The sequence below is a fragment of the Musa acuminata genome, chromosome BXJ1-10 (genome assembly GCF_036884655.1).
Source record: "Musa acuminata AAA Group cultivar baxijiao chromosome BXJ1-10, Cavendish_Baxijiao_AAA, whole genome shotgun sequence".
NCBI classification, from domain to species: domain Eukaryota; kingdom Viridiplantae; phylum Streptophyta; class Magnoliopsida; order Zingiberales; family Musaceae; genus Musa; species Musa acuminata.
In genome coordinates, this window is record NC_088336.1 from 32,721,422 (window position 1) to 32,738,187 (window position 16,766).

General features: G+C 43.9%; 5 protein-coding genes across 6 annotated transcripts; all 5 read right to left on the reverse strand.

Annotated features, from left to right (window-relative positions):
• Positions 1-486: 486 nt before the first annotated feature.
• LOC135595076 (dehydration-responsive element-binding protein 3-like) lies at positions 487-1,701 on the reverse strand. Its single transcript, XM_065085587.1, has one exon. It carries the CDS (start codon positions 1,384-1,386, stop codon positions 706-708), a length of 681 nt encoding a protein of 226 aa, XP_064941659.1. The 5' UTR covers positions 1,387-1,701; the 3' UTR covers positions 487-705.
• An 809-nt stretch (positions 1,702-2,510) lies between these two features.
• Positions 2,511-7,071, reverse strand: LOC135586834 (serine/threonine/tyrosine-protein kinase HT1-like). Of its 2 annotated transcripts, none has more exons than XM_065088358.1 (4): positions 6,923-7,071; positions 4,991-6,355; positions 3,697-4,152; positions 2,511-2,910 (listed from the first exon to the last, which is right to left on the reverse strand). In XM_065088358.1, the coding sequence occupies exons 2-4, from the start codon at positions 6,185-6,187 to the stop codon at positions 2,629-2,631; spliced, it is 1,935 nt and encodes a 644-aa protein (XP_064944430.1). In that variant the 5' UTR covers positions 6,188-6,355; positions 6,923-7,071; the 3' UTR covers positions 2,511-2,628. The 2 variants fall into 2 exon arrangements, with proteins under 2 accessions (XP_064944430.1, XP_064944429.1); XM_065088357.1 differs by having other exon boundaries at positions 6,870-7,070.
• A 542-nt stretch (positions 7,072-7,613) lies between these two features.
• LOC103969952 (uncharacterized) lies at positions 7,614-8,804 on the reverse strand. The gene has a single exon (XM_009383585.3). The coding sequence runs from the start codon at positions 8,802-8,804 to the stop codon at positions 7,614-7,616; it is 1,191 nt and encodes a 396-aa protein (XP_009381860.3).
• Positions 8,805-9,758: 954 nt separating this feature from the next.
• On the reverse strand, positions 9,759-10,652 carry LOC103969404 (protein RALF-like 22). Its single transcript, XM_009382920.3, has one exon. It carries the CDS (start codon positions 10,335-10,337, stop codon positions 9,939-9,941), a length of 399 nt encoding a protein of 132 aa, XP_009381195.1. The 5' UTR covers positions 10,338-10,652; the 3' UTR covers positions 9,759-9,938.
• Positions 10,653-11,763: 1,111 nt separating this feature from the next.
• LOC135596271 (U-box domain-containing protein 17-like) lies at positions 11,764-14,526 on the reverse strand. The gene has a single exon (XM_065088359.1). The coding sequence runs from the start codon at positions 14,257-14,259 to the stop codon at positions 12,088-12,090; it is 2,172 nt and encodes a 723-aa protein (XP_064944431.1). The 5' UTR covers positions 14,260-14,526; the 3' UTR covers positions 11,764-12,087.
• Between the last annotated feature and the right edge of the window lie 2,240 nt (positions 14,527-16,766).

Consider the following 16,766-nt stretch of genomic DNA (forward strand, 5'->3'; position numbering starts at 1 on the left):
CGTGGGATAACCACCTCATTTACGTCGCTTATGGGTGCGTCCTTCGTGTGCATAAATAGGATTAGGTTATAAGAGAAAACATTAATCTTATAAATGCCATACCTAATGGCACAGTTCCTCCCACAGTACTCAAAGGATCGCAGCACATAGGATTGCTATGCTTGTCAATTTAGCTCAAGTGTTGAAATCTTGAAAGGGAAATATAAGAGTTGAATTGTCAGAGAAAGTTGAGAACAGTACCGTAATGAGAAGGGGGGTTTTGGTGCGGGCTGGGCGTCGTTGTCGCATGAAATATATTTCCGAGATTAGACAAAATGATGATAATAATAGAGCTAATATTTCTTTTCTGCAAAATTAAATGGAAATAATTGTTTGGAGAGTATTTGGTTATTCTATTCATTAATAATGCCATGTCGACAATTTTCCATATGTTTGCATCGATGAGGTTGGAGGAGGAGGAGGAGGAGGAAGAGAGGTTAATAGACAAGCGGCAGCAGATGTAATGAAAAGCCACAGAGAACAGCATGAGTTAATTGGTGATTCTGATTTGTAAGCAACAAAGAATTCGGGAACATGCAGCGGGACGAAGGTTTCATCCCTGACAAGACATGGAACGAATTGATTGCATGCGCTGAACCAATCAACTCTTTCCTTCTTCCATCCCTTCTCAAGCGCAGAGAGAGAGAGAGAGAGAGAGAGAGAGACTCAGTAGTCCCATAGACCAGCGTCGAAGCTGGTGGGAACCAAAGCATCCGACCACCACATCTGATCGGACGTCGAGTCGTAAAGATCGCTTTCCGGATACAGAAACGAGTCGAGCGGGTCGTGGTGGTAGAGGAAGTCGGCCCCTGGATCGACCGATTCGAGGAACCAGCCATCCAGTCGCGGCAGCTCGCCGATCTCACCGAGCTCGGCGGCTGCGGCGGGCAAGGAGCTGGGGGACTGCGTCAGGGCCGCGGGCTCCATGGCGGCGGCCTTCGCGGCGGCCGCCTGGATGTCGTGGGGCGCGAGGGTGGCGGGTCGGGGGAGGGAGGCGGCCAGCTCGGGGAAGTTGAGGATAGCAGCGGCGCCCTTGATGCTTAGCGCCGCCACGTCGTGGGCGCGCGCCGCCATTTCCGGCGTCGGGAACGTCCCCAGCCAGATGCGCGACTTCTTGCGGGGCTCCCGGATCTCCGACACCCACTTCCCCCAGCTCCGCTTCCGCACGCCGCGGTACACGGGGTACCTTCTCTGGTCCGCGCCGCCGCCTTTGGCAGCCTTCTTTGCAGAACTCGACGACGTGCCCATCGCTTGCCGATGATGAAGGGCTCGAGAGGGAGAAGACGAAGACGGTGACGAGTTGGAAGACATGGAATTGGCGCTGCTCTCGGGCTCGGAGTCCGCCATTGTCGTCAAAGCCCCGATCTTTTTACTGGGATCAGAGTGGTTTGTTCCACACCGAGTCTGCTGATCGCCCAACCGCTTCCGTAGGTATTGCAGGAAACTTATGTTGATGTTTCTCTACACCAATGGCTCGCCTTCGACTTGCTTTTACGATTCCCAATGCCTCATGAAAGGAGGTGCTTCTGAACGAGCCAAATGAAGAAGTGACCGAGAGAGAGAGAGGCAGAAGAGGAAGAGAAGAGTGGGTTGAGATGATCGGAAAGAGAGGGGGTTTAAGTAGAGAGGAGAGGGCGTGAGCAGAAGATCCCCTAAAATTCGAGTTGTACAGAAACAATGAAATAGGTACGTACGTGTCTTTATCATCGTTGCTGCAAGGACAAAGTGGTCCAACCTCTCCTGCATATGAAATAGACTATTTACCTGTACCAGTCTCCATAATGACTACCTCCGTCTCCACCTATTTTGTGGACTGTGCATTACCCATCATCACCCACCCCCAAAATCCAATTACCTTTGTCATGTCATGGCTAAGTATTCCTTTCCCTACACCTATCTAAATTAGGGCAGCTATAATAGTGTCCTGTAGGAGCTTATCATCATGAGATGGTGCACTGTGAAGTAGTAGCAGTTTATGCAAGTTCAAAACGTGACTCCAACATGTGAAAAGAATGGATCTTTCTTCTGCTTACCTGATGTTACGTAATGAGTGCAACTCAGGAGAAGATTCTGAAGGAGAGTATGGTGTGAGAACTACCCAATCGATTGTCCTGATCGAAAAGCAAAAGAGAGACGTTCAATACAGCTTTGGTGATTCTGTGTGGTCGAATGGGTCAGTGGAATATGTTTTTACACGATAACACCCCTCATAATTAATTTTTATCTAATAATATATATATATATATATATATATATTTTAATTCTGATAATATTATTGAAGTCACAAATCACCATCACCGGTGAACTCGTGAGCGCGCGACGAGGTGGAGGGTTCGGCAGTGCCAACGCAGGTTCCGACAGAGCGACGGAGGAGAGGGGAGCTCGATGTTTCTGCCACATATGTCTACCGATGACAGCACTGCTTATTTTTGCTTGTACATAGACATAAAAAGGAGAAGGGGAAAGAAGAGTGGTTCCTAATTCTGCGACCTTTAGCAGGCAAAGCAATCGAACCCACAAAACAATTAGAGCAGGTGAGGTGACAATCCGAAGCATAGCATGAGAGCAGCACACGCTACAAAAGTTTGGTCATCGAGGTCGACAATTTCGGCGGTGGCGGCGCCAACCCCCGTCAGCGTGTGTAGGCTTCAGCTTATGGATCCAGCGGAGAAGCCGCTTCTTGTGATCTTGGCAATTCACGTTTGCGACGGTGTCGAGCGTGCCATCTTGAGCGAGAGCAGATTCGAATTGCTCTAAAACCTTCACGATCTGCCAAAAGTCGGGTCGCTTGTCCGGATGGAGCGCCCAGCATTGCTCGATCAACGTCCGCAAGGCTGCCGGGCATTCAGGAGGCACAACAGGCCTCGAGTTCTGACAAAGCACAGCATTTACAGCATTAGGAATCTACCTTCCTTGTATCGATCGATAATAACAGTTTCAAAAGGAAATCATTTGATTAGAAAGAAACTTAATGCTTGCTAATGTGCAATTACCTTAATACAAACACATCATTTTTCCTGCCTGAAAGCTAAATGACAAGTTTAACCCAGAAACTTGAATGAAAAAACAACATTGATGGTTCATATATGACTGTTCTTACACAACAGCTACAGCTAGATCAGAAACGAAGCATACCCAGAAAGCAAGAAAAGTTCTGGAGGTGGTGAAAACTTGCAGAATGGAAACAGAGAAGCCACAGATATCAACCCAACCCATATGACAATCATTTTGATTCCTACCCCAAAATCCAGACAAAAGCAAACTACATGGTCGCAAGAATAAATGTACCACAGCAGGGATGTGCCGTTGTATCTTAAAAAGACAAACACATACTCAAAAGACAGCTGAAGGGCAACATGTGAAATTGATGGAGGGCATTAAGGCAGCAACAGTTGCACAGTAGGCAAGTATGTGTAACAAGTAACAATGGTTTCTTCTAGCTAATGCCATATGTGCAAAGGATGGGAACAAATGAAATAGTGCTGGTTATTTATATCAAGTTTTTCTTGACCAAAAGATATAGTTCACTCTTTCTTCTTATTCTTCTTCATGAAAAACTCTAGAACACCTTATAACTCAAAAGGAAAAAAGAAAAAGTGTCTTAGTGTATCATAGCACAACCCAGAAAATTGATGATCTGAACAACTCGTGACGTACCTTATCAACCACTGCGAAAGCAGCCTGAACAGGCATCATCTCCTCGTAAGGAATTCTTCCAGTGGCCATCTCCCACAGGACTAGCCCAAAACTGTAGACATCAACTTTGCGCCCATAAGGCTTGTGTTTGATCATCTCAGGTGCCATCCAACGGAAAGTTCCAGGGTCTTCTGTTAAAGTATCACAGTGTGCCTCCTCGCAGGCAATTCCAAAGTCGGCAATTTTTACACACAAGTCTTGATCAAAGAGAATGTTCTCAGGCTTCAAGTCTCGGTGAATAACCCCTTGCGAGTGAATATACTCCATTCCCCGTGCAACATCTAGTGCGATTGCAATAAGTTTTTGTAGAGGGAGGGATTTTTGTTCGAGTTTGTGTAAAAATGCTCTCAAGGACCCCCCCGAAAGATATTCAGTGATTACGCAAAAGACTGGTGGTTTTTGCCATGCCGCTACTAGCTGCATCAAAGTAAATATTACATTAGTTAGGAAGGTGGGCAACACAAAAAAAAGTGAATTAAAATGTCAAAATTTAAAAGGCACGCCTGACCCAGCTAAAATTAACACATTTAATTTATTGGCACTAGGTAAAGAACTTCATCAGCAATGACCCATCTCTCACTTAAATTATTCCAATTAACCATGTTATTGTCACCGCTTAAATCCATTGGCAAATGCTGATCGCTTAAATAACACATGTTATTGCAGAGTTTCTTTTTCCAATGTTCCATGTACCTATATATGCCGGTATGAAGGAAACATCTTTTACAATTAATGCAATTTAAGTCTTTGCAATAAACAAAGAACATATACAGTCACCACCATTTCTGTAATGCCAGCAATTGAAAACAAACGGCCTACCGTACACTGGTGCTAAAAACATTAGGAAACTGTTTGTAATGTGCATAAAAGTTTATGATTTCTGATATGTAAATAAATCTCAAGGGTCAACTATAGAAGAAATTATTAATCAAAATTTAGCATCGGATTTCAGCTGAAGTCGAGTCTCATATAAGTGTTTAAAGTTCAATATGCATCATCCTACACAAGGAGATGTAACAATCACTTACAAGAAACTTGACCAGAAAACAAATCAGACAATCAAAAAGTTTAATCTTTTTTATTTGTTATATATACATCCTTTGGCTATGCTTTTACCTTATAGAAAATTCAGTAGCAATTGAAATTCAGTGTACATTTGATGTATTGTAGCTGAATCATTGTGCACTATCTGAAGGCACAACATACTGAAGAACCAAGAACCTTTAAGACAGAGTCAAAGTAATAACTGGAGTACCTTTATCACATTCCGGTGATAGAGATGAGAGAGAAGAGTGACCTCCCTAGTGAACTGCTTCTCAAGACGAGCAGCCATCAGCCCATTTTCATCATCATCAGGTTGTCTAATGATTTTTACTGCAACTGGCTGGTCTTTATAAATACCATGATATAACTTGCTATGAGCTCCCGAAGCAAACCTAAGACCAACATACAACTGGGAAGGATCAACCATCCAATCATCAGAAGTTCCTAGAGAAATAACCTTTCCCCCACCCTGTTCAAAATATCGTGCCCATGAAGCCTCCTTCAAACTCTTATGCTTACCAGTTGCTTTCATTAATGAGAATTGATGCAGAGAACTTGTCTCAGGAGATGGTGGATAAGGGGCCACATGATGCTCTCGGCCTTCTTTTGAGAGTATTTTGCTAGAGACGCTCTTTTCTGATCCTTTCCTCCTAGGTGGTGGAGTTGCGAACCTCTTCTCGTTAGCCCTGGCTTCCTTAAAGACATCTGAAAGGATGGTTGTTGGAAGAGGAGAAGCAGACCTCTGCCTCAGTATAAATTTCTGTCCATCCTTGAAAGAAATAGGGCCATTATTCTGAAAATTATCATCCAGTTGGAACCTAATCGAAGGCCTAGATACCAATATTGTGCCAGAATTCGAGCCCCTGTGCTTCAATCTTGGATCTTGATCGGACTGAGAAGCGAAGGACGAAGATCCCCCACTCAATTTATTTGGACTCACCTTACTTTCTTGATCAGGATGAATAGAGAAGCTAGAAATTTCTAAACTACCCATCGTCTTTGGCTTGCGATGCTTATTAGCCTTTTGAGTAGAACTAGATACAACTACAGTCGAATTTGACGCCCCTGATTTAGGTTCTTGTTCAGAGCGCAAATAAGAAATAGGAATTTCCGAACTCGACTTATTTGTCTTTGATCCACGACGCCTATCCCGTAGCAACAACTGCGACGATGACAAACTAGCAGAATGAGAAATTGAACTCGCTGTTTCAGGTCCACCATTCCGATCAACCGGCAACGAGATTGATGACAATTGTGATGCTTCTGCAGTCCTTTTCGGCTTCAATCGCGGATTGCTTTCGGATTTGATGGGCAACAGGATTGAATGCAGATTAGCATAATCTAACCTGTGGCAGACGGTATGAGAGAACATTGCCCTCCTCACCCAAGAGCAGCCCTCTTCCTCCATTACTGCCCACCAAATGACGCACCTAACGAATCAAATTCCGGCAGCCAAGCTTAGGAATCCCATCGAACCAACAAAGGAAGCGCTTCACGCTCGACAGTTTCTTCCGAATCAAAATCTTCTATCAAACAATCGGTCGAATGACTCAAGAGCAATGACTGCGACGATCCCCTGCACCGGAAGAATGAAGCCACAATGAAACAAAATAAGATCCCACTGAAATAGACCTGTCAGAAATCCTATTTCAGACACAAAAAAAAGAGCAAAACCAATCAAAGAACCATTTTTTATTAGGGGAAAAGGCAGAGAAGAGGCCCCATTCCATGACCAAAGGGAAACGAATCATCATCATCATCATCTCAACATAGACCAATATTTTAAACCAAAATCGCAGCTTTTTCTTAGATTTGTAGAAACATCAAAGATTAAAAAACACAAAACAACCATTAAAAAATCCCATAAATAAACTAGAACGGAATTTAAAGAATCATCTAAAGCTTCCCGAGATCTCTGGAAATGGCGTCAGAACAGCTCCAATTTCGAAAGGACCCACAAACAATCAGCAAAATAATCATAAAAAGTCGTCTTTTTCGTATCGCCGAGCGAGAAGCGGCGATCTACGTATACGAACAACAAATAAGCGCAATTATTAGAATGAAAGGAAAGCATTCAAGAGCTAAAGAACCTCAAACGTTGGAAGGCCGACTTCCAAGAATTCGCATCCGCCCTTGTCCCTACCTCAACCGGTGCTTATAAGGGGCCACTCGGCCGCCACCTCGTCGAGCCATCAGAAAGCGAAAACGGGAGAATGCGAATAACAGGTGGAAGTGGCGGTGGAGGTGGAGCCTCCTATGCCGGTCCTTTTCCTCTATACCGCCTTTCTTTGTCCCACGTAGCCCTTCCTAAACAATGTTTTCGACTTGTCACCACTATATATATATATGTATATATATATATAATTCTGCTTCAAACTCATAAAATACATGTATGGAAATTTCAGTAATATTAAGCCCCCCCGTAAAGGATATCCATCAGAATATAACTGATCGATGCTTTCGTTCCAATAGCATTCGTGGGGGCGGTGCCAGTGGGCCCCAATTCGTGGTATGATGACAAGGAAACGTGTGAATCATTTTATAGGGGGAGGAACGGAACGGAACGAAACGAGTCACGGAAAAAGACGCGACTATGGGTCCTCTCGACCTTTCGCTTTCTCCGGTCTTAGATTCAAACTGAAGAAGAAGCACTTCACCCGTTTCTTACGATAACCAGTATTCGATTGAAACTGTAATCTTTGAGTGCCTTGACCTCATGCTATGAGACCACCGTATTCTCGAAGAAGAAGCACTTCCGCAGAAGGCAAGTTAATGGAAACAATTCAACAAACAGCTCGCTTGCAATCCTCCCTGCCCACGCAATTCGACAAAGATCAAGCATACCCACAGATGCCGTACTCGCACCTGTCGTTGTTCCTGCAAACCTTGCCGCACTGGCCGCAGTTGCGGTCGTCGCTGGCCACGTTGGTGCACGTGCCCCGGCAGCAGAGCTGCCAGTAGCCGCACCTGCGGCCGCACGCCCCGCAGTTCTGGGAATCGGCGGCGGCACACTTGCCGCCGCAGCACAGCTGCCCGGATCCGCACCTCTTGCCGCAGGCGCCGCAGTTCTTAGCGTCGTTGGTGACAGTGGTGCAGCTGCCGTTACAGCACGACTGCCCCGCCGAGCACCTGTTGCCGCACGCCCCGCAGTTCTGGGAACCGGCGGCGGCACACTTGCCGCCGCAGCACAGCTGCCCGGATCCGCACCGCTTGCCGCAGGCGCCGCAGTTGTTGGCGTCGTTGGTGACAGCGGTGCAGCTGCCGTTGCAGCACGATTGCCCCGAGCCGCAGCGATTGCCGCACGCCCCGCAGTTCTGGGAACCGGCGGCGGCACACTTGCCGCCGCAGCACAGCTGCCCGGATCCGCACCGCTTGCCGCAGGCGCCGCAGTTGTTGGCGTCGTTGGTGACAGCGGTGCAGCTGCCGTTGCAGCACGATTGCCCCGAGCCGCAGCGATTGCCGCACGCCCCGCAGTTTTGGGCGTCGGAGGCCACCAAGGTGCACTTGCCATTGCAGCAGACTTGCCCTGCACTGCTGCAACTCTTGCCGCGCGCACCGCAGTTCTTTTTGTCCGACGCCGTCGTGATGCACTTGCCCTCGCAGCACACTTGCCCGGACCCGCACCTCTTGCTGCACGCCCCACAATTGTGCTGGTCGGAGCTCACCACGGCACACTTTCCACTGCAGCACAGCTGCCCGGAGCCGCACTTGCTGCCGCACGCCCCGCAGTTCCGAGGGTCGTAGGCCGTCGCGGCACACTTGCCATGGCAGCACGACTGCGCAGACCCGCACCTCTTGTTGCAGGTCCCGCAGTTAGCGTTGTCGGTGAGCACGTCGCAGCACCGCTTCTGGCAGCAGTGGAGGAGCTGCGAGCCGTAGTTAGTAGGGATCCCCGAACATGCATTTGCCTTACCCGGAACGCAAGGACCGCCCTTGTTCCCACCCTGAGCAAGGAAGCGACTCCATGCCCGTGGATGAAGCTCCATGGAATGGTTCCTCGCGACGTCAGCGTGTCCGCCCTCCATGGCAGACAGAAACGAAATCATGATCAAGAGAATGGAAGCAATCAGAGTGCAAGAAGTGGCCATCCTCTGATCTGGTGAGCTGCATCTCTCGATTCGAAACGCATAAGTAGGGCTCAGTTAGGTTTACGAGAGGACTGCTCTTGAGACGAACGAGCTGTGATCCTCTGTTCCAAGAACACTAAACTACTGCATCAGCTTCAGCAACCTCGTAGTGGGGGCGCATCATTCGTCTCTAAATCGCACCTTTGCTGAGAAGAACTCTTCGCCTTAATTCAATCGGCATCACCAAACAAATAAGAATAATATATGTGTTGCAATTTGGCCACGTCTCCGACTGCTTCGATCAGCCTACTGTTCGTCGCCTTATCATATTTCACATTCGCCATTTTTAATATGATAATGATTGGAATTGGTCATGCAAGCGGTGCTTGAATTAATTCCATTTCATACTCAAATGGTTTTCTCGAGCACAAGCATTTGCCTTCTAATTGCATTGTAATCGATCCTTTTATTCTTAATGTTGTCTAAATCTTCGTCTTATCCGCGAATATTATTATAAATTCTAATTAGCAATAAGAATCTAACAATATTAGTTAGAAATGGTCAAAGTTAATCAAACGTGTTAGACTCAAAACAAGCTTTTTTTGTTTAATTATGAGCATAATGCCAGACTCTAAGTCATCAAGATTATTATATCTATTCCAGTGGAATAATCGCAATACTGCTTTAAACTATGTCACATTTATTGACTGTCATCACAGTCAAATAATAAATATTAGAAGAAAGAGGGCAGTCATCATGTACACAAGTAATATAAATTTATGCTGACTCTTCTCTCAATACTACAGGTATCCCACTAGTCCCATTATATGTATAAGACAACCCCATGTATATATATATATATATATATATATATATATAGAATGAGTTGGTGCAAAGATAGAAATCGATGAGTACCATAATAATACGATCCCCTTATTGCAATCACATCAAAGTACATGAAGAAACATATTTGGCGACAGTAACATAGGAGGGAAGCCAAGGCAGGCCGTGCAGTATGGAGGAAAGAAGCAGCTCATCACCGACAGTATCACTCTCTTTCGCTCCGCCACTTACTTACCTCGACCCCGTAGCTTAATCGAGAATCCTGGCGCACCTGGTAATAACGCTGCAGCCGCGGCGGTAAGGGTTCGCTCGCCCGCTCCTTCTGCAGTTGTAGTAGGAATGGCCACGGCGGTTGCAGGGGACACGGTTGCGAGAGAGGGCGCCGTAGCTGATGAACCTTTGCCGGCCGTGAGCGGGGGACAGGAAGCGACGGGGGTCCTCCGCCTCCATGTCCAGCTCGTTGTCCTCGTCGAGGCACTCACCCACGAGCCCGTCACATGCGGGCGCGGCGTCCCCCAGCCCGTCTTCGGCGCTGGCAAAGCGGGCGAGCTTCCACGAGACCTCGGTGTCGATGGGGCCCATCGCCCACGTCCCGGCCACCGAGGCCGTGGCCAGGACGAGCAGGAGGAAGGCGAGGCGGAAAGCCATGCGCGGCACAAGTGTCGATGCCGGTTCAAGAACGGGGAGCGTCTCGAGAAGGCGTCTGCTGGGTTGGTCCCTTCCCTTCCTACGGAGGAAGTGGACGAGATGAATGAAGAAAGGGAAAGGGAGGGGGAGTTGGGGTAGTAAGTTATGGAGGGAAGACGTGGGGCGAGCTTCTGCATGGAAGTGGCGACTGAGGCGGGGCGTCGAACACTTGGAGGGCACGCCCGTTCGTTGAGGGTACAAAGATTGGCGAGGGTTCGCTGTATCTTGCGGTGTGCATGGCCGGTCAACGCCGGTTTCGAAGGGATTCACTGCCACCATATATATATATATATATATATATATATATATATATGAATTAGACGAGTAATAAGAAAAGTATGGAATGTCTCTATCAAGACTCTAATAAGAAGAAAAAAAAATGTTTATTATTTTCATATTTATTTTAGGAGTTTGTAATATATTTACGTATATTACACTGCTTTGCTTAAATAGAATTTGAAATTTTTAATTATTCTTGGGACTTATTCAGATAAAAAAAATTAGATATCATGATTAAATTTTAATTCGGATGAATTTTGGAGACCCTAATTCTATTTTATACATATTTTATTTGATTGAATCATCATTCTAGTTGTTGATAGCCACCAGCTTCTACATGGGTTAAAAATCCCTCGTGACCAATGAATGCTATTATAATGCAACACCCTTTAAACTCTTAGTGTTTCGATCCTTTCGAGATTTCTATACTTATGAAAGTAAAATAAAAATAATATATAATTAATTATAATATATATATATATATCTATATATATATCTATTTATATATATAAATACACAGATATATAATCACAATTGTTCGCGATCCCAACAGTTGTATAGGAGCTGACAAATCCTTCTTGTAATTCTCAACACATGAGATCGGATTTAAGTCAGTTCCATCCACAATCCAAGTCTGAATCAAGTCCATGCAAAGAAAACAGGAAATAGAACACGCAACCTGGGGAGTCCAAATCCAGCATGAACATAGTGTTTAGTTTAGACGTGAAGCAACCAATTGCTCAGAACCATCCGTCCTACTTTGTGTATGTGTAATATAATTTACCAAAGGAGCAACATCAATCAACATGAAGCCAAGAAAACAAAGACGTTTAACTTCCAAGATCAATAACAGGTTTCAGGGTGGAGATCAAGTTTCACACTGGATATGGCATCAGAAAAATAAACCTTTCAATAACAATCCAACTTATCCACTGCTGGCATGGTAGGGCAGTATTATAACACTGGATACAACACATCTTTAATGTAAAATGCTCTTATGCATATATATATATTACTTTCCGGCATCAGATTTCAGCTCCTCAAATGCCTAGTATGTATAAATGACTAGCAAAAATATCTGCTAGGCTAAAGAACAAACAAAATCCCGTAACAATTAACAGTGAGATTTAAGATAACAAAGTTGAGACAATCTGAACCAAAAAACATGATTTAGCTTCCATCACTTGGTAGCTGCTTAGGTAGGTAGACTAAGCATTCCAATCCTTATAAGGGTGTATCAAATGAGTGTATCGAATGATTACATAACCTAAACATGTAAGAAGTTGCACCATTATTCACAGGGCATGTTTCATTTAAAACAGTATTGGTTCAGCTTTTACCAACAATTTCGCTCACTCCAGCATCAATAAAAGAATCTCCCACCAACTTACCAAGAGTGATGTACACGGCGACTGCAAAATGAACACGAAGGCTATAGCACAGGTACTTGTCTTGCCATGGATACTGAGACAGATACATCCCCACTTCGGAAACTTGAATCCCTTAAGGAGTTGGTTCTCGCTAATGCATGATTCATAGCCCATTCGTTTCCAAGTGTCGTTGCTATCGGTCCCTCGCATCTCTGGCACATCCTAGCAAGTAATGCAGCCTTTCTTCTAGCCCTCTTTGTCCCGGTTAACAAGATGGTTTGGATCAACCCACCCAACACCTGCATCCTTGCTACCTTCTGTGTCACAGGTAAACCACTACGTCGACACATCTCCTGCAATGCTGCAACTGCATTTTCCTTTCCCTTCGGGGTTCCCCTCCTCATTAGACCCACCAGATTCGTAATCGCAGTGTCCTCACTCCCAACTGTCTGTGCCAAAATGGGGTGTCTCATGAGCAATGCCAGAGCACCGGCAGCCTCTTCCGCCACACATTCATCTCTCAGTGCCCCCACCAACGCTGAAACTGCACCTATATCCAACATCCGAGACCAGCTTTGCGGGTGAGTTGAAAGATTGAACAAGGCCATCACTGCATCTTTCTTCCCTCTCGAGCTTCCCTGCATCAGCAAATTGGCCAACGCTGCCACAACACCCTGCTCATCAACAATCATTTTCTTGAAGTCATGAACAGCAGACAGACTGAACAGTGTGGCTGCCGCATTCTCCCTTGCCTCATTGGTCAATCCATGCCTCAAAACATAAACAATCAATTTCAAGCATCCTTCCTCATCCATGATCCGGCTCTTGTTACCATCGTGAATGGATATGTTCAATATTGCGGTCACCGCATTCTCTTGAGCAACCGGATTCGAAGAACGTAAGAGCCGGCAGAGAGCAGGGATTGCCCCTGCCTCTGCAATGAAAGACCTGTTCTCCTTGCCAGTCTTTGCCAGCAACCTGAGCTCACAGGCAGCGACGGTCTTTGATTCCTGTGAACCAGCTGATAGCTGCTGCACTAAGATTCTTGACGTGGCTCTGTTTGCTTCGATTGCTGCTCTGCTGGCACATGCTGCCGCAGTGCTCTCAGCTGGAATGCCGGCGCCCTCAGGGGTTCCATATGGGATTCCATAGGAGGCACACCACTGGGAAATCAAGCTTGCCAGAGCTCTGTTTGGCACGAGACGGCTATTTGAAAGGGTCAGTCCCGAATTAGGGCAAGTGCGATGCCCTTCTTCCATCCACTGGGTGATGGATGCACGATCGTAAGTCTGACCTGTGGAGACGACCACCGGATCTTTCATCAGATCGAGTGAAATCGGGCAGCAGAAGTCCTTGGGGATCGTCAAGGAGAAACTACCGCTCCCCTGACTCAACAATCGCTTACTCGATGTCATACCCTGATCACTGAAAGGCTTCTTGACATCCATTTCTTGGAACCCAAACAGCAAGAACCTACAATACCGGGTGAGCGCGATGACTCCACTGACGAGAGGGAGATCCATGTCTTCCTCCTGATTAGAGATCTGCCCCTCCAAGAATTCGATCTCCGTCCGGCAGGCCCGAACATCGCGGATCCCCAGACGGTGGACGAACGTGTCCCGAAGCTCCGCAGGATCCGGAGCCTCGCCGGTCTCGAACTGACCCAAGAAAAAGAAGATCTTGCGGCAGAGCTCCTCGTCATCAGGGTCGACGAAGAGCTTGGATCGCCTGCACTCCCGCCGGAGAAGCTCGATCTGCTCGCGCACGTCGGCGGCGAGGCGGAGATCGTCGAGAGGGAGGACGTCTAGCACCGTGGCCAGCTCCTGGGTGAGGTCGTGGAAATTGCCCGAGATCTGGGGGTTCCTCAACAGCAGCCAGAGCCGGCTCGACTGGGAGCAGTAGTCGAGGAGGAGCTTGGTCCGATAGACGAAGATGTAGAGCTCCCGGAAGCAAAGGGCCGCCGAGGCGGGGAACCACGGCGGGAGAGGGGAGGAAGGGGAAGACGCGAAGGATTCCTCGAGGAACTCGAAGAGGACAGCGAGGATCCGGATCCTGCGGACGAGGGACCTGGCGTTGCGGCACTGGGACAAGGAAGAATGTCGGGCGACGTCGGCGGAGAGGGCGGCGAGGGCGTGGAAGAGGGCGGCGCCCGAGAGGTCACCGGGGACGAAGTATGCGCCGGAGAGGGGCGATCGCCGCCGGCGGAAGGAGAGGAAGGCGAAGGGGGATGTCATGGCGGGGGGCGAGGTTAGAAGGGCCGCCCTCTGGTATCGGATTCCACGGTCGATTAGCTTTTAGGGTTCCTCTCTGGGGGCGGAGGTGGAGCTGTCTTTGGGATCTCGGAATCTTTTCCTTCTCTCCGATTGACTTCGCCGCGTCGATGTAGGTTGTCTCGAAATGGAGATGCGTGCGAGGATTAGATTAATGCCGCGTCCTAATTTCCTCGCCGTGGAAACAAAGGAAAGGATGGGGGCGGAAAGCGTAGCGCGGCTCCGGACCGCACCAACGAGAGAGGTATAACTGGAAGTCCAGGACACATTCACAAACATTTACATCTTTTCCCTGTCGCTTCGCGGGAGGAACGAAGGGGTGGTATGGGGATTTCAGGTGGGTGGGATGAGGTCGTCAGATTATGGCAGGTCACGGGAGAGATAGAGGGGTAATATCGTGATTGTAGATCTTGAAAGAGAAAGTCAACGATCTCGGCATCGATGACGTCAGAGGGTGCGTACAATAATCATTATTAAAATCGAGTTCGGAATTTTTTAAATCAAACTTGTAATTAAATGTTAAAGTCGGTGTGGCTTTAAATACTAATAAAATAAAATAAAATACTCAAATCTTCGTTCCAATTTATTGATTTGTTAAAAAAAAGGGGCGGCATTTTATTGATTTGTTATCGAATGATTTCTCCAATTTATTTTTACTTGAGAGTATTTTTTTATAAATAATAAAAAAAGTACACGAATTAAATATAATTAAAATTAAAGATTTTTTTAGATAGTTTTTGTGATGGAATGCAATTCGATTAACTTTTTTTAATTTCGAATGTAACTTGATAAATTATTTTTAGAGAATTATTTATAAAAATTATAAAATTATACATGATGGAAGATTGATGATAATATATATACATATAGTAAAAAATAGAAGAATTACCATGATGAAATATTAAAGATGATAATGTAAATACTTTTAGGAATAAGATAAAAATGAAGATGACTTAAAATTTAGATGATGATAATATTAATATTATTTGGACTATGATGAATTAAGAGTAGATTCTTGTGAAACTAAAGGTAAAGAGAGTCGGTGATAGTGTGAGAAAATTTAAAAAATAAAATTTATACAAGAACATATTTTAAAGATCGATAAAATATTAAAAAAATATATAAAGAATAAAAAAGATTTTAAAAGTGATTAGTATGGTAAAATATAAATCCTATTATAATTTTTATAATAAGTTAAGTATTAAAGATGGTAAGAAAGATATATATTGAATTATTAAAGCTAAAGAAACGATTGATGAAGATCAAAGAATATTTGTTAATGATAAATAATATTTTTATAGAGTATTTAATAAATATTTTACATAATATTTAGATTTAATGATAAATAGTAATTATATATTTATTTATAAAATTAGAGTTAATGAAGTATAAATCGTATTAAAGAATATAAAAATAACTAAAAGTGTGGGACTTAACTATTGAGGTTTGAAAAAGTTTAAGGAATAACGAAACAACTTAGATAAGAAGCTTCTATAAGAAAATCATTATATTCGGAAGATACTTTATAAATGGATAGAGTTTTTAATGTTAACTTAAAAAAATGATGACATATAAAATTATTCACATTATAGAGGAATTAAAATCTTGAGTCAATAATAAAATTTTAGAAAAGAGATATCAAAAGTAGGATATGGCTTGAATTAGATATCTTTGAAAATCAATTTGATTTTATACTTGGAAGATTAACCATATAAATTATTTATTTATTAAGATAATTAATGAAAAAGTATAAGTAGAATAAAAAGATTTGTATATAATTTTTATTAATATATAGAAAGCCTATAATATGGTTTCTAGATATCTATTATAACGAGTTTTAGAAAATATATATATATACATATTATATTTATATTATTAAACATATACATGATGATAATATAACTATTAGTGTTAAGACTACAAAGGGTATGTCTAGTAAGTTTTCTATTAATATATGATTATACCAAATATTCATATTAAGTTTCTATATTTTTACATTGATAATAAATGATTTTACTAGTCACTTAGATGATGGACCTCGTGCATGTTATTTACTGATAATATTATATTAGTTGATTAGAGATTAAGTAAAATTGATTATAAACTTGAGTTATAGATGTAAACTTTATAAACTAAATATTTTAGATTAAGTATAACTAAAACGGAATATATAAAATATAATTTTAGTTATTTTATAAATAGATAAGAGAATATAGTTAAATTGTATGGACAAAAAATTTTAAAGTAAAAACCTTAGGTATATTTGATAAATTATTTAATAAGATGAATATATTGATAAAGATATTATTCATAGAAGAAAAACATAATTATTAAAATGACAAGAGGTTTTAAGAGTTTTGTGTGATCATTCAATTGAAAGAAAAAAATTTATAAGACAGTAATAAGGCTAATGGTGTTTTATGGATTTGAAGTTGAGTAGTTAAGAAAATATATATACAAAATATTTATGT